The sequence below is a fragment of the Kogia breviceps genome, chromosome 5 (assembly GCF_026419965.1).
Source record: "Kogia breviceps isolate mKogBre1 chromosome 5, mKogBre1 haplotype 1, whole genome shotgun sequence".
Classification (NCBI taxonomy): domain Eukaryota; kingdom Metazoa; phylum Chordata; class Mammalia; order Artiodactyla; family Physeteridae; genus Kogia; species Kogia breviceps.
In genome coordinates this window covers 59,098,514-59,123,818 of record NC_081314.1, presented here as the reverse complement: position 1 = coordinate 59,123,818, position 25,305 = coordinate 59,098,514, and the positions used below count along the sequence as shown (strand labels likewise).

Below are 25,305 nucleotides of genomic sequence, written 5' to 3'. Positions count from 1 at the left end.
CCTCAGAATGGGAGAAATATGTACAAACGAAGCCACTGACAAAGGATTAATATCCAAAATTAGAAGCAGTTCATGCAACTCAATATCAAATAAACAAACAACCCAATCCAAAAATGGGCAGAAGACCTAAATAGACATTTCTCCAAAGAAGGTATACAGATTGCCATCAAACACATGAAAGAATGCTCAACATCACTAATCATTAGAGAAATGCAAATCAAAACTATAGTGATGTATCACCTCACACCGGTCAGAATGGCCATCACCAAAAAGTCTACAAACAATAAATGCTGGAGAGGGTGTGGAGAAAAGGGAACCCTCTTGCACTGTTGGTGGGAATGTAAATTGATACAGCGACTATGGAGAACAGTATGGAGGTTCCTTAAAAAACTAAAGTCAGAACTACCATACGACCCAGCCATCCCATTACTGGGCATATACCCAGAGAAAATCATAATTCAAAAAGAGTCATGTACCACAAAGTTCATTGCAGCACTATTTACAGTAGTCAGGACATGGAAGCAAACTAAGTGTCCACTGACTGATGAATGGATAAAGCAGATGTGGCACACATATATAATGGAATATTACTGAGCCATAAAAAGAAACGAAACTGAGTTACTTGTAGTGAGGTGGATGGACCTAGAATCTGTCATACAGAGGGAAGTAAGTCAGAAAGAGAAAAACAAATACTGTATGCTCACACATATATGGAATCTAAAAAAAAAAAAAATTGTTCTGAAGAATCCAGGGGCAGGACAGGAATAAAGACTCAGATGTTGAGAATGGACTTGAGGACATGGGGAGGGGGAAGGCTAAGATGGGATGAAGTGAGAGAGTGGCATGGACATACATACATTACCAAATGTAAAATAGATAGCTAGTGGGATGCAGCTGCATAGCACAGGAAGATCAGCTCAGTGCTTTGTGACCACCTAGAGGGGTGGGGAGGTATACGCAAGAGGGAGGGGATATGGGGATATACGTGTAAGTATAGCTGATTCACTTTCTTATACAGAAGAAACTAACACACCATTGTAAAGCAATTATACTCCAATAAAGATGTTAAAAAAAAAATAAGTAAAAGCCTTCATTATTGCCCTTTATTACCATTCAGTGTGTAAGTCACTGGTAGATTATTGCTACTTTCAGAAAACAAAATAATTTATTAGTGTTGTAACTTATAAAATTTAAGTATTTTTGAGATTCTTTTTTCATGTTATAATGAAAATTTCCAAATAAACCCAAAAGAAGAGAGAGCAGTACAATGAACTCTCATGTTCCTATTATCCATCTTTAGTAACCATCAACTTTTCACTGTTCTTCAGGAAATTTTTTTGAAAGTGGAGCTTTCATGAATCCCAAGAAAAACCTATAATCCACTGCAGTGGATTTAGATTAATTAAACATTTCTCAATCTTCAAAATATTCCATCTTTTTCACTCAGGATGATTTAGTTCAAATTTAGTGGACTAACCTCAGGGAAATGGCTTATTTTCTTATGTGAATAGTTTAATTTCTCTTCATTTCAAAACCAAAGTTAGAATATCAAACCAGAGGGAGAGCTCCAAAGATATTACACTCATCCAGTTATTACTGACTGTTTCCTTAGTGGTCTAGAAGATGCTGTAGACTACTGACACATGTAAGAACATGGGTAAATCTTAAAAGTCATTATGCTATGTAAAAGAAACCACACATAAATGGCTACATACTGTGTGATTCCATTTTTTATGATATTCTGAAAGACAAAACTGTAAGGACAAGAATCAGATGAATGTTTGCCAGGAACTGGAGATGAAGGGATGAGATTGAATGATGGGACTTTTGTGGGTGAAAGAAATGCTATATAGCTTGATTTTGATGGTGTTTTAATAAATACATACATTTGTCCAAAAGCATCAAGCTATAAGAGCAAGAAGGGAGAATTTTACATAAACTATACCTCAATTTACCTAGTAAGTCTACTTAAATAAAAATAATTTCTTACCAAAATGTCTGATGGACCAAGTACAGTGAGACTACCATCTTCCTTGATTGGGATAACACATTATTAATGAAATTTAAGCTGGTATTTGATTTAGGGCAACCTTTTCACATTTTTGGTATTCATCAAGCTTATAATCCATTAAAATAGTCTATATGTGATGAGTTTTTTTTTCAATAAATACAGTACTGTACATTAATTCTTTAGAGAGTCTGCCTGACATATTTAAGCCCACTACATGAACTTACCAAGATCTTCTAGAATCTATACATTGCTATACAAGAGTACTTAATAATTCCATACCACCTTTTGTCAGCCACAATTTAATGAGCATGCTTTCTTTATAGAAAATATTGTTTCATGTAGAATCATTCTGAATTTGTTCTGTTTGCTTATTGGGCTGATGGGGGGGCATTGCACTGGATTATATGGGACATGTCATTTATATATGGTAACAGAATCTAAATAAACTGATGAAATATAAAGATACTAAAGATTGATAAAATATTTTTGTCTTTGTAAGTTACATATGTCCTTATGTTATAATTAAGTTCTTTCTTTGAAAGAAACATTTTAAATATTTCTTTTAAATGTCACTATTGTTAAGTTCTTTTAACTAAATCATATGAATTATTGTGGGGGTTTGTTTCCTTCACTTCTCTTAACGTTTATCATTTTAAGGGCACCTATACATCTTAAAGAAAAAAATGTGACATTAAAATTTTGTATACAAATATACGTTAAATTATCATATATATTTGTTCTGTATTAAAACATTTAATATATATATAGATAAGTAATCCCCACTATTTTAAATTGCTTATGCTATCGATTGTTTAAACTTGTGATAATCCTACCCTTCCAAATTGTTCTGTAGAACAAACTCACACACACACAAGATTTCAACCAAAAGAAATTTTCTTTCAATACAGATTCCAGTTCATTCTTTGGTTAGTATAAATATTTTCAAATTAGAACAGAATATCTACTCTACCAAAAAATAAGGAAGTGCATTTGCCATTATTTAGAAACCATGCCATATTCTCAGATTATTAGATTTAGATAGTAAAATATTTTATATTTATTTTATAGTCCTCTATTAAAAGATATACAAAGGCATTTTAAATATCATTATATTTGCAGACATTTCTTTAGATTTAATGTTTCTATAGGTAGATATTTTTATAGATTTGATATTCCTTAATAGTTTACTTCTATGTACCTGTGAATTTCAATGATTATGTATCTTCCAAGATTCTCAAATAGGAAAATTATAACACACAAGAAGGAAAAGACATAATTTTTAAACTCTAACTAGTTTCTGGATACTTGAGTTCATACTTTCTTCTTCCTGATAACCTATTCAGGAATATCTTAACTTCCCAAGGTAGACAATGGCAGATGATTTTCCTCTTTTGACATTTTTTTCCAGACATGTAAGAAAGTCAGAGATTTCAAAGCAGTACAAAGAGAAGGAGAGACTCACTTACAGTTCTGGATATAATTTACACGCATGCACACTGGGGTTTGGCTGATCTTAAATGTACAGATTTATCTATTTCATCTTTCATAATGTCTTCTTTATTATACTACATATGGAAATGTCAGTGAAAATTATTAAACTAGAAAATACGTTATGAAAGTCATAAAATGTTAGTTTGCATTACATTTCAATCAAGAATTATGGCTAATCCAAAGCACCGTTCATTATCCTTCTCTTTTTCTAGTTCAGTGTCTGTGATACTGGACACTCTGTGGGTATCTAAAAGGTCATTTTCTAATATACAACAGTAGTAGCCCTTGGGGTTGGGAGAAAACCACCCTGCAGTAGTGGCATAATTGCTTTCATTCCGAGATATAATACATATCATTTTAGTGAAAGTCATATAAAGAATGCAGAAACAAAAGTGTGAACTCTAACAATAAATAGGAAAGATGTTCTGAAAATTTCTTTGAAGCAGGTGAGAAGTAACTAAATTTAAAAAATAGATAACTCTAGCAAGACATTATCACAAACTGCATGTTTTTTTTTGTTACTCTGTAGAAAAAAAAACATGCTTTCCTTTTCCATAAATGTTCTGCAAACAGTATTTTCCAAGTATCTTGAATTTACTTCTCACGATATTCTAGGAATTAGACACAGGTCCTGCTATGAGGAGGATTAGAGTGTAGTTGAAAAGACAGAGCAGGTTCCACATTTAGTCAAAATATGAATGAAGGAGAAGAAATCGCAAAGTAACCAAATTTACCACAACACGCCAAAATTGGCAGAATTGGGAACTTAAACACTAAATTCAATTTTAAGAAATAAATTTACATTTTTACACACATTCTTTATAGTTGTGTAATTCATGCCTGCAACTATAACCATAAGAGGGTAGAAAGTAAAGAATTTCAGAACATAGGACATTGGTTGAAGGAACAATGATTTAAAAAATCAGCAATAGATCATTCATTAAAACACTTTGGGGGACTCTCTTGGTGGTGCAGTGGTTAAGAATCCGCCTGCCAATGCAGGGGACACGGGTTCGAGCCCTGGTCGGGGAAGATCCCACATGCCGAGAAATAACTAAGCCTGTGCGCCACAACTACTGAGCCAGCATGCCACAACTACTGAAGTCCGTGCGCCTAGAGCCCACGGACAACAAAGAGAAGCCACCACAATAAGAAGCCCACGTGCAGCAACGAAAAGTAGCCCCTGCTTGCCACAACTAGAGAAAGTCCACACGCAGCAACAAACATCCAACGCAGCCAAAAATAAATAAATATATTAAAAAACAAACAAAAAAACCCACTTAGGGATGGTTTTATTTTAAAAAATGAAAGTATCAAGAAATGCCAGATTATAGAGAAAAAAGCAGTTTTGCAAAATCATTTTATTCAAAAGTGGTTCATCTTACCTCAGCCACCAGTTGCTGAAGAGATGGTGAAGCTACAGAGTAGAGACTTGAGTTACCGCTTACAGGACTGTGGAGACTAACATAAGCCACAACATTTTTCTGCAGAACCTTCTTGAAATCCTGACATTAAAAAAAAAAAAAAAAAAAAAAAAAATCTATCTTTAACAGAAATAAAAGTAACAGTTTCCACTTTACCAGTTACATGTTGAATAATAAACACTTCGTATCTAAAATCATTACATTGCATAATACTTTTTTTTTTTTTAATGTAAAGCCATCCCATACTATTTACTAGAGTATCTAAGGGTCATAAAGGGGTTTTAAATAAGGGTGGTGAGGAGTTTCATATAACATACAACAAAATATTTTAAAGCATGTTCATGTTCCTAAAAAAGATAAAAATTTTAGAGAAAATGTCCCTATATGGTTAATATAGTATGAGATTCAACTTCAGAATACAGGATGGAATATTTGCCCTAGTGACAGCATTTAAGTTTATAGTCATTGAATTAGAGAACAGACATGGATAAACCACTTCAGTGTTTAATAAAACCAGCCCTTTCCTTTGAAGTGTTGAGCTACTTTTTGCACAAAGCTGCTTTTTATTCTGAGCAAAATAGGGCATAATACAATTGTGGCCTTGCACATATTACTTGAAGTAAAACCTGATGCATTTCATCCACATTAGTAGAATAAAATGATTCAGTATAATAGTTTTTCCACTTTTCTGCTAAACCCTACTTCCAAAAATTGAAGACCACTGATCCTATTAATAATGTACCACTAAGAAGTCCTTCTGTTATTTGCTTCCTTTTCTTGTGCAAATATTTAATGAGTAATTATCATGGTGGCAGTTATATAGATATATCCTAAAAATTGTATTATATTATTTCGTATCTTAGAAACATATCTTTCCTCTTCCAACATTATCAGATGAAAGTCTGCAAGGGCTTGTACACCTAGCAAATCAATAATATTATTCCTAGTTTATGTTGAAAATTCAGCTATACCTCTGTAGAAGAAGTGAAAAGACAGTTTATTTAAAAATAAATATTTTAAATAAATAGAAATGATGAACTGTGGTTTACACATAATATTGTTATTAAAAATGTCCATTATTACACAAGAGCTATAGAAAAACAGCTTCTATTTACATACTACCACACTGACAATGTCTATATGTCAGTCCATTTATCTTTCATGAGAACGTCACAACCTAAGCATTAGTGTACTCATTGGAAGAATCAAGTCTTGAGAAGTTAATCTTGCCCAAGACCACTTGTTTTATGGTAGAGAGGATTGTAACTCAGATTTCTTTGACTGCAAAGTCTATAGTATTTCCACAATAGCCTGAAGATGAAGATTCTTCACAGGAGAAATGGTACTTTATAAAGAACCTATTTAGTAAAATGTTATAATTTTCCTCAAGGATTGAAATCAGCATTGAGTCAAATCTCTAATAACTTTATCACTATAAATTCCATTTGACCAGTATAACCTAATCTTTTAAATTACAACTCTGAGTTTCAAGGGGTTCCTGTGTAAGCAAAATTAGAAAGAGCATTATGACCTGTCAACAAGTGCTTTCCTTACTCATATTCATTAGGGAATATATTTAGCACACAAATTGCTTTCATCTAAAAGAAAATCTTTCATTTTCAGAAGGAGTAGGTTTGATAAGAGTAGACAGAACAGGAAAACTAATAGTTTTCTAAATTCCTCCTCAACCAGATTGTTACAAAAAGGCTTCATGAACTGTATTGAAATAATCTAAGATACAGCAATTTACAATAGTACATTTAAGCTAATAATCAATCTATATATTAACCATTTTGTTTGCATATATATTTTTGCTCACCTAGTCAAGGAAAAAGCCAGAAAGTGACTGGATGTATAATTAGTTGTCAAATATGCATACATACATATAATAAATACTCTAAGACAGAGGTTCCTAACCTTTTTGAATAGGAAGAGACTTTTCTACCATAAACATTTTTTTCCTTTTAGACTCCCCACGGTATAGTAGTTGTATTTTTAGTATCTGTTGATTGAGAAACTATAAAATTACCAAAAGGTACAACAGAGTCAATAAACAAAATATTTTATTAACTACAAAAATATTTATTTAATTTGAAAATGTAATTTTTCACATACACACAAGGCCACAATACTGCACAAACTGCAGGTTACCAGACATGATGCTCAAATAAATTCAAGGACTATTTGCAGTACACTTCACTTTCCCATACAGAGGGGTTAAGGATATTTAGGAATTTAAGTTAGGAACTATTAATGTTACACAAGCCTACTTTGAGAACACAGCTTAGAAATACACATGCTAATTTAGAATTAACATGATTGACTATGAAAATTATTAGATAGATATGGAGAAGGCTGTATGAGATAGTAGAATAAATTTTTGGAAAGAATCTTAAAGACTTTTTTTTAAATGTGCCTTATTTTTACAAGAAAACTAAAACATTGTTTTCTTTATGATAAAAAATTCTGAATTAGTAAAATCATCCCAGATCACAAATACACTCCCTAGATTTTTAAAATTGTTTATATCCTTAAAGTATGGAATTTGGAATAGAAGTTTGAGAGATTGGTTCAGCTATTACATTTTCCATCTTACTAAAAATGTGTCAATTTTAAAATGTTCTGTCAGCAGTCGAATTTCTTTATTTGAACTAGTTCTTTTGAGTAATGGGAAAAAATTCACACCACTAATTTGAATACAGAAAAGCATTACAATTTGCAATGTGTGAATCTTGATAAATTTTACAACTGTAAAATTTTTCTCATTTTGAAGACTTCTTTCTCTCAAATTAAAAAGATCTTTGCTATTTTCTTTTGTATACCTCTTTTGATTTTTCTTGATAGCCAATAGATATTTTATCTTTTTTTTGAGTGATTAAATGAAAAATGAAACAAGAGAATTTCTCATTATATATTTGAGATTTTTTTCTGCAAAACTGAAGCAGTATACAAAGTAGGATATCAAATGGTTTTATTTTCCTAGCTAAAGTTATGTAGGTTTTTTTCTATATATTTCCATTAAACTTCTTTTTATAAAGTCATAAAAATAAATAGAATATCTAAGAGTTTTATGATGTTTTTATTGTTGTTAATGTGGCATCAATCCAAAGTTGTCATATCCCATTAAAAACAGTGCATTTGTGAGACACAAACATATCAGAAATATTTGAAAATTTACTCCAGTTGTATTCTAACTGTGATTTATTGCACACAAGATTTCATTTGAACAAAGACTTCCTAAGGTAGTTAGATAAGTGGATAGGTAGAGATATAGGTAGAAAAGAAGGAGCAAGGAGGTAGGGGTGTAAAAATAGAGGGAGGAAGGATTGAAGGGAGGGAGAAAAAAGGTAGAAGGAAGGAAACTGCTATTTTGATTCCAATCTCTATATGGTTTAGGTAAGGTATAATGCTAAGTTAACAAACATTTTACATATAAGTTTGTTTCCTAATTCCAGAAATTTGCTAGAAAGTTAAAAAAAGAAAAAAAAGGTAATGATATGTATCACTTGACCCTTTCTTGTCCAGTGCCTGTCAACCTAAGAAGAAACACAATAACCAGGTAAACGCCACTGTGGGCATAACAGAGTCTGTAGGTCTGGTAGCAACAAGAATAAGATACCTGTAGATCATACACAAATCACTGTGGTCTAACTCTAATTCCCTAGCATTCTTAGAAGTGATCTCAGCAAATAAGCATACTGCACACCCTGGTTGAGATGCACATTCTTGTTCATGGCTTTATCAATTTGACTGTCTACTTTAGTCCAGAGCAAAAGCAAAAGCGAGAGAGTGACCGTGCAATTTTGAGAGCAAGGCATAGTAATTTATGCATGTTTACCTCTCCCCATTCATACGAGCCAATATTTCCGAAAGCTGTTCCACCCCATGAACAGAAAACAATAGTGCGGTCTGGTCTCCACCCTCTCTTGACTCTTAACATCAAGGCCCGGATAAAAGCTGTGATGATGGCAGTGCTGCTGGCCCATTCTTGTCCATTATAACTGTATGCGGTATGATGATGGCTGCCAACTATGATATAACGGTCTGCAAATAGAAGACAACAAGAGCCATTATAATACAATATACATCTTAACAATAAATTTAATGGTATTTACATGATCCTATTGCACAACCGAACAACAATTATGCAAAATTGTTCTGATAATTAAGACTAACATTTTTCTCCCACTGTCTTGACTCACACATCTGTGTATATCAAAGCAGAGGCAGCTGTTGAACTCAATTATGAATACAAAGCTTAGATCTATATTACTGTCATCTGCAACATGCATATTAATTAATGAAGTATACAAATATGCCACAATGAAACCCTTATCTAACATTTTGCCAGAATCATAGGGGGAAGTGCCCTATAAACAATGTGTATATGCTCAGTATTAATGAACTATTCATACATTTGAGGGAACAGTTATTCAGTAGCTGTAAGTATTAAAAATGTGGTAGTCATGTATGGATTTTGCAATAAATGAAGTATTTAGGGAATCAGTTTTCATTTCCAACTTAGAGTTGTAGACCCTCTCCTTTTTCTGATGGAAAAAATAAATCATCATCAAAAGTCATCCAAATACTTTTTCTTTTTCACATATTTTATTTCATATAATCATACAAAATCCATTAGATACACTACTAGAAAGATCTCCATGACACATTGATGGCTTCTGAATAACATATATTGCTGATAATTGTCAGTAATAAGGTAGACTAAAAATGTATCTCCAGAGTTTCCTCTGATTTTGCCAGTGAATGTTGTTGGTACACAGCTAAATTTCCTTGATCAAGTAGCCCTACAATCTGTGTAAAAAGATTTTTCTTCATTAAGTGTCATTTCCTTAGGAGATGTCCCATAACTTGATGGTTAAGTTTACAGAGTTTAAAGCCTTCCTGCTTGGGTTTGAATCCAGGCCATTCATCTTACTAGTTGTATGACCTTAGAAAGCTTATTGCGGCTCTCATGTCTTAAATTCTTCAACCATAAAATGGGAATAAAAATAGTACATACATCATTCAGTTGTTTTGAGTTTTAAGTAAGTTACTATTTGTAAGGCACTTTGAATAACACCTGACACATAATAAGTACTACACATGTATGGAATGAATGAATCACACCTTGACTTCATGGCATCAAAACACTACTTTACTGGAAACATAACTGTGTGAAGCTATTTTAGTTTTCCACACTGATATTGGAACTAACAATGAATTTGATCTGTCAACAATTTATCAAAACTTAATTAATGGTATATACAGTGTGCCTGCAATGTTGAATTGATTCACTCATCTCCCAGATATGTATAAAAATTCTGTTTGGAATTGTCTGTATTCTGGATAAACCACATATAAAAACCTTAATATTAACTGATGGTTATTTCTAATTTTCAGAGTCATTAAATAAGAAAAGCATGTGAATGAATAGCCAATATTTTTGTGTAGAATTCAAATAAATAAAATTGAGAAGCTTTACATATTATACACCAAGGAATATTACTAGCAAATTGATTTTTAAAATTTGGGGGTTTTTTTCTACATTGAATTCAATAAGGAAAGTTGTTTGTTTTTTTTTTTAATCCTATAGTGAGTATAATTTTGTATAGTTTGGTTTTTCAAAAGTAACTAGCAAATGTAGCAATGATGATAAATATTTCTAATGCTTCAATTAGAAATCCCTATGATATAAATTTGTTGAAATGGTTGAAATACAATAGTAACAATTTCCAAATTCATTTATATCTTGTATTTAAAGATATTATGATCAGAGGTTGTTCATCATTGCTACTGTAAGGAAATCAGAGAGAAGATGTCCTTGAATTTTTAAAGAGTTGGCTGGCAGGAAACTTGATGGGAATGTACAACTTGATCTCAGAATTTCCTGGGTTAGCAATTACGGAGTCAGTTTGACTAAAATCATGGAGAAGAATTATGCTCCAAGGATAACTTGAGTAAATATCCCAACGAAATCAATAGCAATGGCACAAAGGTACTAAAAGACTACTGCATTCTACTATGTAAAACAAGCACAGCAGACAGTAATATGTCATTCAACCTCACAATATGTTCAGAAGTGTTGTTGTTAATTTGTTAATTAATATATTTGTCAGTTATTTTCACCTTTTTAGTCTATATAGTATCACCTGAAGATTCCATAAGCATCCCATAACAAGGTATAAAACTATTTAAAATGTAACCAGGTGATCCTTTTCATAAGCACCTTCAAAACCTAAGCCATGCAAACATTAGGCAGAACTGTCAGTGGACCAAGGGTCAGAGGTGGGACACAGACTAACAATGAAAGATTTGAAAACTAAAATTTCTATTTTTTTAAAAACACATAATTAAAACTAAAATATTTCCTTTAAAAAAAGTCTTTTCTTGATATAAATAAAATCTTCAATGGTGTTACAGTGAATAAAAGAAAAAGAAAACATTGGTTTCTATAGCTTTTACTCACAGGTACATGCCAATTTAACAAATCTAAACTCTGTTTTCTCCGTTTTGTTTTGTTTTCCCTCTTACACTCTCTAAGATGATTTATCTTTGAAGGGATTTGGTAAGAAAGAATAAAGACCTGCTTCTTGGTTTTATATACCACCCTTTAAAGTGGTATGAACTTGTAATTACATTTAAAGTAGGACATTTAACTATGCTATTAAATTGTTACAGAGCATTTTCTTGTGATATTTCATATAAAGTGTAGATTATAAATATTTGGGTCTACTTACCTGGAGATGTCGAGCCCTTTAAATATCCAACAACATTAGTAACTGTTTCAAATTTTGTGACTGTCTGAATTTGCATGCTGACAATTCTTTCTTCTGGGGGGGGAAAGAAAATTAAAAGATACTTGTTTCTCTATATTCTGCTCGATTTTTTTTCTTAAAGCATTCAAATTTATTTATCCAATATGATCAGACAAATAATTCCAAACAACTGAATTTTTCCAGATAACCAATGTTACACTTTTCGGCAAATATGTATTTGAAACTTTATGTAGACATTATTTTAGGTGCTTGTTATATAATGATGACTAAGATATAATTGCTAGCCTCATAGAACTTCAGAACCATAAATAGGGAATTCTAAATTTCACATTAAAAACTGCAGTGGGGTTCAAAGGAAAGCACACAGAGCAAGACCTCAAGGAGATGTGGACAACTCATATTTTTAAAAAAGAAAAAAACTCAGATAAAAATATTTTCAAAATTTTAAGTACTTTTCTAGCTTCACAAAAATAGCATGTGAAGATGATTTAACTTTTTTTATGATTCATTATTACATTATCACATTGAAAACTATAAAGCAAATTAAATTATTTAATTAATTTAACACAAATTAAAAGAATAGAGATTTTTAAAGCTACACTTATTTTCAAATCTTGGAGTTTTCATTTCTACCTGTGTTTGTAGGTCTTTTACCTCTCTACTAAATCTCTGCCGCCTGCCCTGCCTCTTTGAGTTCTTCTATTCATGCTTGATATTCAAACATTTTGACAACAAATAAGGCAAAGACACCAATCAGAAAGGACTTCGGTCACAGCCCTGAAGTGGTCTTTGAAGGTCTTTGGTGATGACATATGTTAATCCTGTATTTGATGGATCCTGGGAAATCTGGGGGCTGGGGGTGGGGGTGCGAAGGTGGTTTCTCTGTGAGAGGTCTAAGGGCAGCCAAGTGGTACTGTTGGGGAGAGGGTGGCAATTAGAAAGCAAGTAATGCAAAGTAGACATGCTATACTGATGGGCCTTCAAATGTCACTTGTTACTGCTATATGAAAACTGTTATGATAAATAAGTTGCTTCTTTCTTTGAATGTGCCCTACTAACAATTTAAATAGAAAATCAGTACACTGAAAAAATTATAACTAAACAAGAATAAAGAGACCACAAGAGAACACCTGAGTGCCTCATATAGGAGAAAAGGAAATCTGCTTATTGTGTATTGTGAGTATTGTAATCTGAGTATTGCAGTTCTAATTTATGTGCTATGCATTTCTGTTCAATTTTTTTAAAGTAGTATACTTTGTGAGATTTTTTAGAGCAGTTTCAAAATACAGAAACACTGAGCAGAAAACACAGAGTTCCCAAATATCCTCTCTCCCCTGCCCCTATTATGGGCCTGTGAGCCATGGCCGTTGGGCCTGCGCGTCCGGAGCTGGTGCTCCGCAACGGGAGAGGCCACAACAGTGAGAGGCCCACATACCGCAAAAAAAAAAAAAAAAAAAAAAAAAAAAAAAAAAAAAAAAAATCAGTGAACATTGAAACTACTGGGTGAAGGTAGAAATGGTGAGGTAAGATGTTTGCATAACTTCAAATGCTATTGATTACAAAAAAAAGAATAGAGAGTAACTTTGATGAGATCTGGTGGACACCACCTTAATCAAGTGGTCAAAGTTAGCTTTACCAGTAATGGAACAAATTAATATTAGCAATCGGAAAGCAGTCTCACTTCCAGAATATTGCTGCCAAGGGTTCAGAGCCTGAATTTATTCATGAGAAACATCGGGTAAACCCAAACTGGGGAATATTCTGAAGATAACTGGCACATAAGTTTTAAAGGGATAAAGCAATGAAAGTTAAAAAAAAAAAAGCTAGAAACTGTTCCAGTTTGAAGGAAATTTGAGACTTGATAACACACAACACATGATCCTAGTTTAGATCTACTTGCTATTTAGGACATTATTGGGATAATTGGCAAAAGGTGAATGGGGGCTAAGTAGTGCATGGTAGAAATGTATCGAAGTTTAATTCCTGTTTGTAATGGTCCTGCTGTTCGTGCAAGAGAGTGTCACTGTTTGCGGGAGAATTCATATGCAACTGTTTATCATGTCTGTAGCCTACACTTGGGTAGTTGAGGAAGAAATTTCTTTGTGCTATTCTTGCAACTTTTCTGTAAGCTTGAATGTATTCCGAAATAATAAATATACTTCTGAAATTAGAAAATCCTGGGGAACCTTTAGATGCAGTTTATTATTCTAAAAGTCAGTGCATGTGTATGTGTGTATGTATTCTTACTTTAAGATAACATTTCCAGCTCACATTTACCAAATGTTTTCTGTCTTTAATGTTCCATAGTTGCATGGAACCTTTAAATTTTATATGTGAAGTTCAAAAGATTTCAAGATGACAAAAATGTGTTCCACTCAGAGAACATTTGTATTCAAATAGGGTGAGGAGTGTCAGAGCTAAGAGACACAAAAGCAGCTGCCTCTCTCCAGTCCTTAATTTCATCATGTGCAGAAATTATGTTCCAGTGATAATTCTGTCTTGCATTTTTGTTGCTATCATGAAGGATCAACTGATTCTCAGTCATCTTCTTCCCCAATAGCTAGCAAAGCTTCATCTCCACCTGCACTGTAAGCTTACCCAGTATCTAGGAAAAATCCCAACCTTCTTTAAAGAGATTTGAGGACTAACAATTGCTGCTTATTCTTGAGTCCCAGCTGCAATAATTAAGCATTTGTTGCCTTCCTGACTTTAGAATAGAATTTCTAGGATTGGGACTCTGAATTATTTTCTATTTTTTCAATTTTATTGCACCCCAGGGACAGGAATCTGCTCTAGAATCACAGTTTTGATGACTGGGTTTTTGTAGTCTGCTCACATCTTTCCTAAATGCCAACTGCTTGCCTAATTATCTGAGTATAAAATTTCTGGATTATATATCATCATAATTTTTATAGTTTTCTGGGTATTCCATTTTTCCACATGGGATCTCCCTATTGCCAAAGGTGTTTCTGAACAAACACTAGTGACTGGACATCATATGTTCTAGACTAAGGGTCTTATTTTCTTATTTTAAATATTTATCAATTGATATAGCATACACTGACCAATCAGAATGGATTGGCAGCAAATAACTGGAATGTCCACACCAATGTATACAAACAGATATCAGACCTGCCCCAGAAACCATGTTCTTCCTACCATATTGGAATTTTCTCAGAAATTACATTTTACTATATCCTCCAGTGAATGTAACCTTATGCAAGGGGGTAATTCTAGTCTTAAGACCCAACTCTGTCCACTATGCTCCACTTCACCTGAATCAATGGGGCATGCCCTACCATGTCCTGGATACTGACAAAAACATCAGCTACAAGAAAATGTCCTTAAAAAATTTTATCCTCTAATTACATAATGAGTGTTCTATTATAAACCTTAAGAATTAATTTTAAGTTTACAGGAAATACAAGGATTAGAAGAATTAGTTGAATAAAAATCACAAGAAGCATCCTACAAATCTAGACAAAAAGACACATGCAGGACCAGTGACTTGGTCCCACAGACAGTGAGTGTCAAAAGAGGAAAAGAGGATCATACTGCATTAGAAGAAATACAATTTTTAGGCCTCAACTGGACATTGGTTTGGATAAACCCACTGTATAAGACTACAGTGATTACTAAAACTTTATATAGTCTGTGTATTAAAAATGATTAAGTTTACTATCATGAAAAAGTGGTGATAATTAAACAATTTTCAAAATAATATGTATAGTATGATCTCATTTTGGCTATATATATATACATTTATATCTAATTCTATAGGAATTTATATCAAGGTGTTCAAAGCAATAATTACTGGGTGTAAAAAATGTGTTCTAGACTGAATTGTGTCCCTTAAAGTTCATATGTTGAAGCCCTCAACTCCAGTCTGGCTCTATTTGAAGACAGGGTCTATAAGAAGGTAATTAAAGTTAAAAGAGATCTTAAGAATGGTACTCTAATCTGATAAGACTGGTGACCTTATAAAAAGAGGGCCAGACAGAAGAGATCTGTTACTCTCTCCATGTGTACATAGAGAAAAGGCCATGTGAGGACTTGGAGAGAAGGCAGTCGTCTGTAAGCCAGGAAGAGAGCTCTCACCAGAAGGCTAATTTTCTGGCACTTTGAGTCTGGCACTTCTCAGCTCCAGAACTGTGAGAAAATAAATGTCTGTTGTCTAATGCATCCAGTCTGTGGTAACTTACTATGGAAGCCTAAAATGACTAACGCAGAATGTATTGACTTATTTTCATATTTTTGCTTATCTCTTTTCTAACTCAATGTGTAGTAACCATTTTTGTAATAACAGAAATTACATTTTAAAAAAAGTAAAAATATGCATGCATATATCCTAAATATGCTGTAGTACTGTAAAACTTTTGGTTCTGAAAAAGTGAGACAAGTAAACAGATACTGAACAAAAACCATTTGCTTGGTCAATTTCACCACATACTTTTCAGCAACAGTAGCTAACCCCTCTTTAGTGAACATATATACACAGAAAAATTGACGTGTGCATGTACTCTTGGGAGCTTGCATGCATTTGGAAAAAAACATTTAAAGTTTAACTAAATATTATTCTTTTAAACTAGTAAAATTATCTAAATAGGAAGATATTTTGATGAGTGTGAACCCGAAAACAAAAATAGCTTTTACCTTCTTTGTATTCCTTATAAGAGTGTATCAACAGTAACACAATAATAGTGGGGGACTTAAACACCTCACTTACACCAATGGACAGATCAACCAAACAGAAAATTAATAAGGAAACACAAGCTTTAAATGACAGAGTAGACCAGAGAGATTTAATTGATATTTACAGGACATTCCATACAAAACAGCAGATGACACTTTCTTCTCAAGCACATGGAACATTCTCCAGGAAAGATCACACTTTGGGTCACAAAACAAGCCTCAGTAAATTTAAGAAAATTGAAATCATATCAAGCATCTTTTCTGATGACAATGCTATGACATTAGAAATCAATTACAGGGAAAAAACTTTAAAAACACAAACATATGCAGGCTAAACAATACGTTATTAAATACCCAAGAGATCACTGAAGAAATCAAAGAGGAAATCAAAAAATATGTAGAGATAAATGACAATGAAAACATGATGATCCAAAACCTATGGGAGGCAGCAAAAGCAGTTCTAAGATGGAAGTCTATAGCAATACAATCCTACCTCAAGAAACAAGAAATATCTCAAATAAACAATCTAACCTTACACCTAAATGAACTAGAGAACAAAGAACAAACAAAACCCAAAGTTAGCAGAAGGAAAGAAATAATAAAGATCAGAACAGAAATAAATGAAATAGAAACAGAAAACAATAGCAAAGATCAATAAAACTAAAAGCTGGTTCTTTGAGAAGATAAACAAAATTGATAAACCATTAGCCAGATTCATCAAGAAAAAGAGGGAAAAAAAAAAAAGAGGGAGAGGACTCAAATCAATAAAATTAGAAATGAAAAACGAGAACTTACAACAGACACCACAGAAATACAAACCACCATAAGAGACTACTACAAGCAAATCTATGACAATTTAATGGACTACCTTGAAGAAATGGACAAATTCTTAAAAAGGTATAACCTTCCAAGACTTAACCAGGAAGAAATAGAAAAAAATGAACAGACTAATCACAAGTAATGACATTGAAACTGTGATTTAAAATCTTCCAACAGTGCTTCCCTGGTGGCGCAGTGGTTGAGAGTCCGCCTGTTGATGCAGGGGACATGGGTTCATGCCCCGGTCCAGGAGTATCCCACATGCCACAGAGCGGCTAGGCCCATGAGCTGTGGCCTCTGAGCCTGCACGTCCAGAGCCTGTGCTCTGCAATGGGAGAGGACACAAGAGTGAGAGGCCCGCGTACCACAAAAAAAAAAAAAAAAAAAAACAACAAAACTTTCAACAAACAAAAGTCCAGGACCAGATGGCTTCACAGGTGAATTCTATCAAACATTTAAAGAAGAGCTAACACCCATCCTTCTCAAACTCTTCCAAAAAACTGCGGAAGAAGGAACACTCCCAAACTCATTCCATGATGCCACCATCACCCTGATACCAAAGCCAGACAAAGATACTAAAAAAGAGAAAATTACAGACCAATATCACTGATGAATATAGATGCAAAAATCCTCAACAAAATACTAGCAAACTGAATCCAACAACACATTAAAAAGGATCATACACCATGATCAAGTGGGTGGGAGTTATCCCAAGGATGCAAGGATTCTTCAATATATGCAAATCAATCAATGTGATACACCATATTAACATACTGAAGAATAAAAACCATATGATCATCTTAATAGATGCAGGAAAAGCTTTTGACAAAATTCAACACCCATTTATGACAAACTCTCCAGAAAGTGGGCATAGAGGGAACCTACCTCAACATAATAAAGGCCATATATGACAAACCCACAGCAAACATCATTCTCAATGGTGAAAAACTGATAGCATTTCCTCTAAGATCAGGAATAAGACACGGATGTCCACTCTCACCCCTATTATTCAACATAGTTTTGGAAGTCCTAGCCACAGCAATCAGAGAAGAAAAATAAATAAAAGGAATACAAATTGGAAAAGAAGAAGTAAAACTGTCATTGTTTGCAGATGACATGATACTATACACAGAGAATCCTAAAGATGCCACCAGAAAACTACTAGAGCTAATTAATGAATGTGGTAAAGTTGCAGGATACAAAATTAATGCACAGAAATGTTTTGCATTCATATACACTAATGATGAAAATCTGAAAGTAAGGAAACACTCCCATTTACCATTGCAACAAAAAGAATAAAATACCTAGAAATAAACCTACCGAGGGAGACAAAAGAACTGTATGCAGAAAACTATAAAACACTGATGAAAGAATTAAAGATGATACCAACAGATGAAGAGATATACCATGTTCTTGGATTGGAAGAAACAACATTGTGAAAATGACAATACTATCCAAAGCAATATACAGATTCAATGAAATCCCTATCAAATTACTAATGGCATTTCTTACAGAACTAGAACAAAAAAATCTTAAAATTTCTATGGAGACACAAAAGATCCTGAATAGCCAAAGTAGTCTTGAGGGGAAAAAAAACGGAACTGATATAATCAGACTTCCTGACTTCAGACTATACTACAAAGGGACAGTAATCAAGACAATATGGTGCTGGCACACAAACAGAAATATAGACAAATGGAACAGGATAGAAAGCCCAGAGATAAATCCACACACTTATAGTCACCTAATCTATGACAAAGGAGACAAGGATATACAATGGAGAAAAGACAGCCTCTTCAATAAGTGGTGCTGGTAAAACTGGAAAGGTATGTGTAAAAGAATGAAATTAGAACACTCCCTAGCACCAGACACAAAAGTAAACTCACAATGGATTAGAGACCTAAATATAAGACCAGACACTATAAAACTCTTAGAGGAAAACATAGGCAGAACACTCTTTGAGATAAATCACAGCAAGATCTTTTTTGATCCACCCCCTAGAGTAATGGAAATAAAAACAAAAGTAAACAAATGGGACCTAGTGAAACTTAAAGCTTTTGCAAAGCAAAGGAAACCATAAACAAGACAAAAAGACAACCCTCAGAATGGGAGAAAATATTTGCAAATGAATCAATAGACAAAGGATTAATCTCGAAAATATATAAACAGCTCAATATTAAAAAAACAAACAACCCAATCAAAAAATGGGCAGAAGACCTAATTAGACATTTCTCCAAAGAAGACATACAGATGGCCAAGAAGCAAATGAAAAGCTGCTCAACATCACTAATGATTAGAGAAATGCAAATGAAAACTATAATGAGGTATCACCTCACACCAGTTAGAATGGGCATCATCAGAAAGTCTACAAACCACAAATGCTGGAGAGGGTGTGGAGAAAAGGGAAACCTCTTGCACTGTTGGTGGGAATGTAAGTTGATACAGCCACTATGGAGAACATTATGGAGGTTCCTGAAAGAACTAAAAATAGAATTAAAACATGAACCAGTGACCCCACTACTGGGCATATACCCAGAGAAAACCATAATTCAAGAAGACATGCTCACCCCAATGTTCATTGCAGCACTATTTACAATAGCCAGGTCATGGAAGCAACCTAAATGCCCATCGACAGATGAATGGATAAAGAAGTGGTACATATATACAATGGATTATTACTCAGCCATAAAAAGGAACAAAATTGGGTCATTTGTTGAGACGTGGATGGATCTAGAGACTGTCATACAGAGTGAAGTAAGTCAGAAAGAGAAAAGCAAATATCGTACATTAATGCATATATGTGGAACCTAGAAAAATGGTATAGATGAACTGGTTTGCAGGGCAGAAATTGAGACTCAGATGTAGAGGACAAACATATGGACACTAAAGGGGGAAAGCGGTGGGTGGTGGGTGGTGGTGGTGTGATGAATTAGGAGATTGGGATTGACATGTATACACTAATATGTATAAAATGGATAACTAATAAAAACCTGCTGTATAAAAAAAAGAAAAAAACGAGAAAATTAACACAATTGTATTCATCTTTCTACCCAGTCTACATATCACAAATCATCCAATTAGTCAGCAGACTAACCATCTGTAACAGTATCTGTGCTGCATATTTTCCATTTGTCCATCCAGATCTATCTTCACCCTTTACCCAGCTCTCTGCCCCAGGAGTCTCACCTCTGTGGCGTACATATACTTGGCTCCTTTACACTTGGCTTCAAGTTGATTTTAGTGAATGGAAGGCATCAACAAGTGATCAGCAAATTGGATAAGAGAAAGATTATTAATTTTCCATCACCCTTTCTGGCTGGTCACTTGCTGGCAGTGACTGCATTCCTTGTCTGAAAGCCATAGCTCCAACAGACTACCCTCTCCTGCTGCTCAAGGACTTGCATTTCCTGTAACTACTCTCTCTTCTTACTCCTTCAAGTTTAGGGGGAGTAACAATTACTAGCCACGCTTTTCTATTTCCCTTTTCATATCCACACTTTTCCACAATCTCCCTGATTAAATTTCCTTGGATTGCACAGTTTTAGCATATCATTGATTTCTTGATGGCAACCTGATTTATATGTTGACCAATCTGGGTATATTCATTGAGTCATCCATATGTGTTGCCAGGAAATAAATGAATGGAGAGGAGGAAAAGGGTGCCTTTTCTAGGAATATGGTGGGCTAGGATATTCAGACCAACCCTCCCACTGAACATAATTAAAAATGTTGAATAAAATGCGTAACAAATCTGTTAATGGCATCTAAGATCTAGCAAGAAAGTAAGGAATTATTACATCAAAATATAGGTTGTGATGGGAAACCAGATAAGTAAAGTAATAAAACTGCTTTTCAGCCTGAGGGAATTTACAAAACCTGGAGAACTTTTAAATCTTGATAGCCTCCTGAGATACAAAGGTCAAATGAAAAAGCTGTGAGCATGTCCAAGTTGGAGAGAAGAAAGTAGTTCCATAAAAAGAGACTTTTCCTCCATAAAGTAGGAATCCTAAAGGACAGCTCCCCCGACTCCCTTCCAAGGGCCCTACCATGGGGCAGAGCAGGAGAGGGGATACCTAAGAAGCTATAATTCTAGGGTAACTCTAAAAGAATATAAAAAGTATTTATAACTTCTAAAATAATAGAGGAAAAATCTAATGACAAAAAAATCTAAAACAAAAAGAGATATAAAATAAGAGGAAAACATAATATATGGTACAAAGAAGAAACCCAAAACAAATCAGGGTGAAAAATATAAGCATAAATACATTAGTAATCACATTAAATGGATTAGATGCTACAGTTAAAAGATGATCAGATTGTAGGTAAAATGAAAATTATGTTATCAAGAAGATATGTTAAAATATAAAGATACAGAAAGGTTGAAAGTAAAAAAAAAAAAAAAAAGATATAGCATAAAGACACTAACCAAAAAAAAAAAAAAGAAAAGAAAAAGAAAAAGCTAATGTAGTTAAATTAGAATCAGGTCAAATCAAATTTAAGACATGCATTATAGATATAAAGATCACTTCATCTGATAAGTGTTTCAACTAACCAGGAAGATTTGATATATTTGAATTTATAAACATCTAAGAAATGACCTCAAAATATATAAATCAAAATTGATAGAACTATAAGATAATATAAACAAATAGATACTTATAGTAGGAGATTTTAGCAGTAAAAATAAGATACAGAATATTTGAATGACCTGACTAAGGTACTTGGTCTAAATGGATACATATAAAACTCTACACCTGACAACTACACAGTACACATTCTTTTTAAATTCTCATGGGACACTAATCAAATCCTGGGATATAAAGAAAACCTGAAAGAATTGAAGTCATAAAGAAATAAAGTGGAAATAATACATTCTAACGAAAATCCAAGTTGTTTATCTCTTCCTCAGAAGAGTATGATATCCCGATACCAAATAGCATATAACTGCCTAAAGCATAGCAGAGAGTCAGGGTACTTCCAACTGGAGTAGAACTCCAAAGGGCTCTTTATGGAGGAGATGGCATTTGCACAAAACTTTAGAGTATACTAGGGTTTTACAACTTGCAAGACATATTTGGATAATACTAAATAGAATAATAGGAAGAAATTGTTGCTACATGAAGGGAATAGCAAGATATAGAACCAGAAAGGCATTCAGGAATCTCTGGCAGTTTCTAGGATAGTAAATGACAATGGTCAACCATTATGAAAAAAGGATTATGAAAAAATGATCCTCAAAATATAAAGATAGGGTATGCTCTGATGGATTTATACATAAACTACAAAATTTAGTTTCAGTTTCTATAATTTGGAAAGAGTACAGGTACTTAAGAACGATGTGATAAGAATGTAAGAAACTGTAAAAAATTGCTGAGAAACATTAAAAATTGGAAAATACTTGTTAAAGTAATTTTGCTTCAGAGTGTGTATTTCAGATTGTCTCTAGTCTTCCAGCAAACAAACAAACAAAACTCTAGATTGGATCTAAGCTGAATCATTTCCTAAAATCAAAACTGGCAAGACAGAAAACTGGAAACCTGAGAAGTTCTGGTGAATGACATCTGTGTCACCCTCCGTAAACCCAACCTGTACTCCCGGGAAACAGAGAATTGACTGTACTTTCTGTGGACTTTGGATAATAGGTTTCCCACCTGCGTTCACTCTGTTTAAGACCCTTGATGAACAGACCTTCAAAGTGATTTCTAAAGCTTTTTTTCCCCTTTGTCTGAGGACTGCAGACTGGCAGCTCATGAAGGCTGATCTTTAGTTCTACAGATTACTCTGTTATCGGCTTCCTGCTCAGACTACTAGGTTCACTGTGCAACTGGCGGCTGGAAGAGCTATAAAATTGGGGTGTCACCAGTGCCCTTTAGTGATTCCTAACATGTAGATTGCATCTGTCACAAGACCTATCAGTCTTTCCTACAGTAGTCTAGCTCACTGAATTTTTTTTAAAAAAGAGTGCCCATCATATCTACATGAATGCTATATAGAATTTATCTGAGTATATTACATTTTTCCTCGTGTTCTTCTGGATATTTCCTTCCATGTTGATGGCTAGAAGCTATTAAAGCTCACCCTGCTCTAAAACAAGTCTTCAATTCTCTGACTTTAAAAAAAATCCACTAGGGAATTCTCTTTTACAAAGCCTCTAAAAGACAAGCCACAGCATATCACATCCATACCACTCCATTATCTACTTAAGACACACACACACACACACACACACACACACACACACACACACACACGTATATCTCAAGACATTCTTTTACCAGAATAGCACAATGTACTCCTGGATCTTTTCACATACAGCAACACTGAGGCTACTCTGAACAGGATGGTTAGTATCATATGTAACAAAAAGCAATGCTGGACTTAACCTGTACTAACATTTCTTGTTAGTGGATATTTCCTTAAAAGCTAATATGTATTATTTGCCAAAAATTTTTAGAATAACCATACTTTGTAGATAATACGTTATGTTCAATACTTCTTTTTACATTTCTGTTCAAAAAATGAAAATAATGCATACTTTCAAGTAGCTGTGAACAAATTAGAAATATAGATCTTCAAAATTCATTTGAAATATGTGAAAATTATAAAAATTATCAGAGAACATTATATTACTCTGATAAAAATAATTTTGAACTAAGAACATATATAATTGTGAATAGGGAAATAGTAGTTATATATAACTATGTATATATATATATATATATATATATATATTTGAAGATATATGATCCAAATTTACTTATGTGAAAACTTATCATTAATGACACTAAATTTTATGCATCATAGTAAGTCATTATTTTCTATTTATCAAAAGTAATTCAAACATATTAAAATATTTCTTTAAGCACAATTCATTAATATTTTTCACCCTAAATTACATTAACAGATTTTATACTTTCTCATCTCATTTTTTTCACTATAGTCATGGTTTTTAACAACTAGCTCAGATTGATATCTGAAAATTCACATTTCCATGTATTGATTGACTCTCAAGGACAAAGATTGACAATATATAATCAATGGGTAAGACCTACAAAAGTCATGGAAAATTAAATGGTGTCAATATCCAAGTATCTAATCAGTGCAACAAATCTGTATATATTGGGGCAAGAAACTTTTCTCCTGCTTCCTTTTCTATTCCTCATACAATTTCCTTAGTTCTTCCAGGACTTGCCCTACAAATACCATCCTCTTCACTTCACTTAGCTGCATCTATTTCATGCATATAGATATTTAATTATTTTGTTTAGTGTGGCTTTACAGTATCAGTTGTGTAGCTTTTGTTTGCAAGTAACTGAAAATCGAACATAAGTTGACAAAAAAAAAAAGAAAGGAAATGTACTGCCTCATATATATGGCTAATTCAGTAGATTTGGCTTTTACACAAGGCTTTATTTAGGCATCAAATGATGTGGATAAGAGTCAGTCTCTCTCTCACACTCTGTCTCCACATTATTCACCTACCCCTTCCTTGTGTTGGTTCCATGTTCAGGTATTATACTCTCAAGGTCCCAGAAAGGCTATTGAAAGATCCCAGGGCTATATGCTTTCTTACTCAGCTCTACTGTTAAAGTTAGCCATTATTCAAAGTCCAGAAGTTGAGTCATGTCTCTGTTTGGCCAAACTTACATAATCCTTGAACCAACCATCATCCCATGGTTGATGTGATATGCTAATAGACTCAAGTCAATCAGGATCTACTTCTACAGCTTAAGATATGGTCAAACCTACTCATACTATATTGCTAGGAAATGTTGGCAACAGTTCAAAAAGGGGAAGGGGCAAATGGATGTCGAAAAAGAATGCATGGCAGGCAAACTCCACCACGTTGCTGTCTGGACTCTAAAGAATTCTGTTTAAGTGTATATAAAGGGTTAAATGAGTAAGATAAATAATTAGTTGATCTGCACACATATTTTTAAGGCACTCCTGTCTGAACTTTTGAGTGAAGATTTTCCTACATTAAAATTCAAGACAATACTTATAAAATTCAAGTTAGATGTAATTATAATAAGCTTTACATTACTTTTTTTTAATCCATAAACTACAAGTGTTGCTCTTATTGCTCAAAAAC

The 25,305-nt window shown here is 33.6% G+C and overlaps 1 protein-coding gene across 1 annotated transcript in view; it reads right to left on the bottom strand.

The window, feature by feature from the left end:
• Nucleotides 1-25,305, bottom strand: part of NAALADL2 (N-acetylated alpha-linked acidic dipeptidase like 2) — a 1,506,494-nt gene that overhangs the window by 410,420 nt on the left and 1,070,769 nt on the right. The window contains exons 9-11 of the mRNA XM_059063915.2: nucleotides 11,664-11,756; nucleotides 8,765-8,970; nucleotides 4,888-5,007 (exon numbers count right to left, since the gene is read on the bottom strand). Coding sequence (XP_058919898.2) covers nucleotides 4,888-5,007; nucleotides 8,765-8,970; nucleotides 11,664-11,756 — 419 coding nt within the window. The remainder of the gene's footprint in view (nucleotides 1-4,887; nucleotides 5,008-8,764; nucleotides 8,971-11,663; nucleotides 11,757-25,305) is intronic.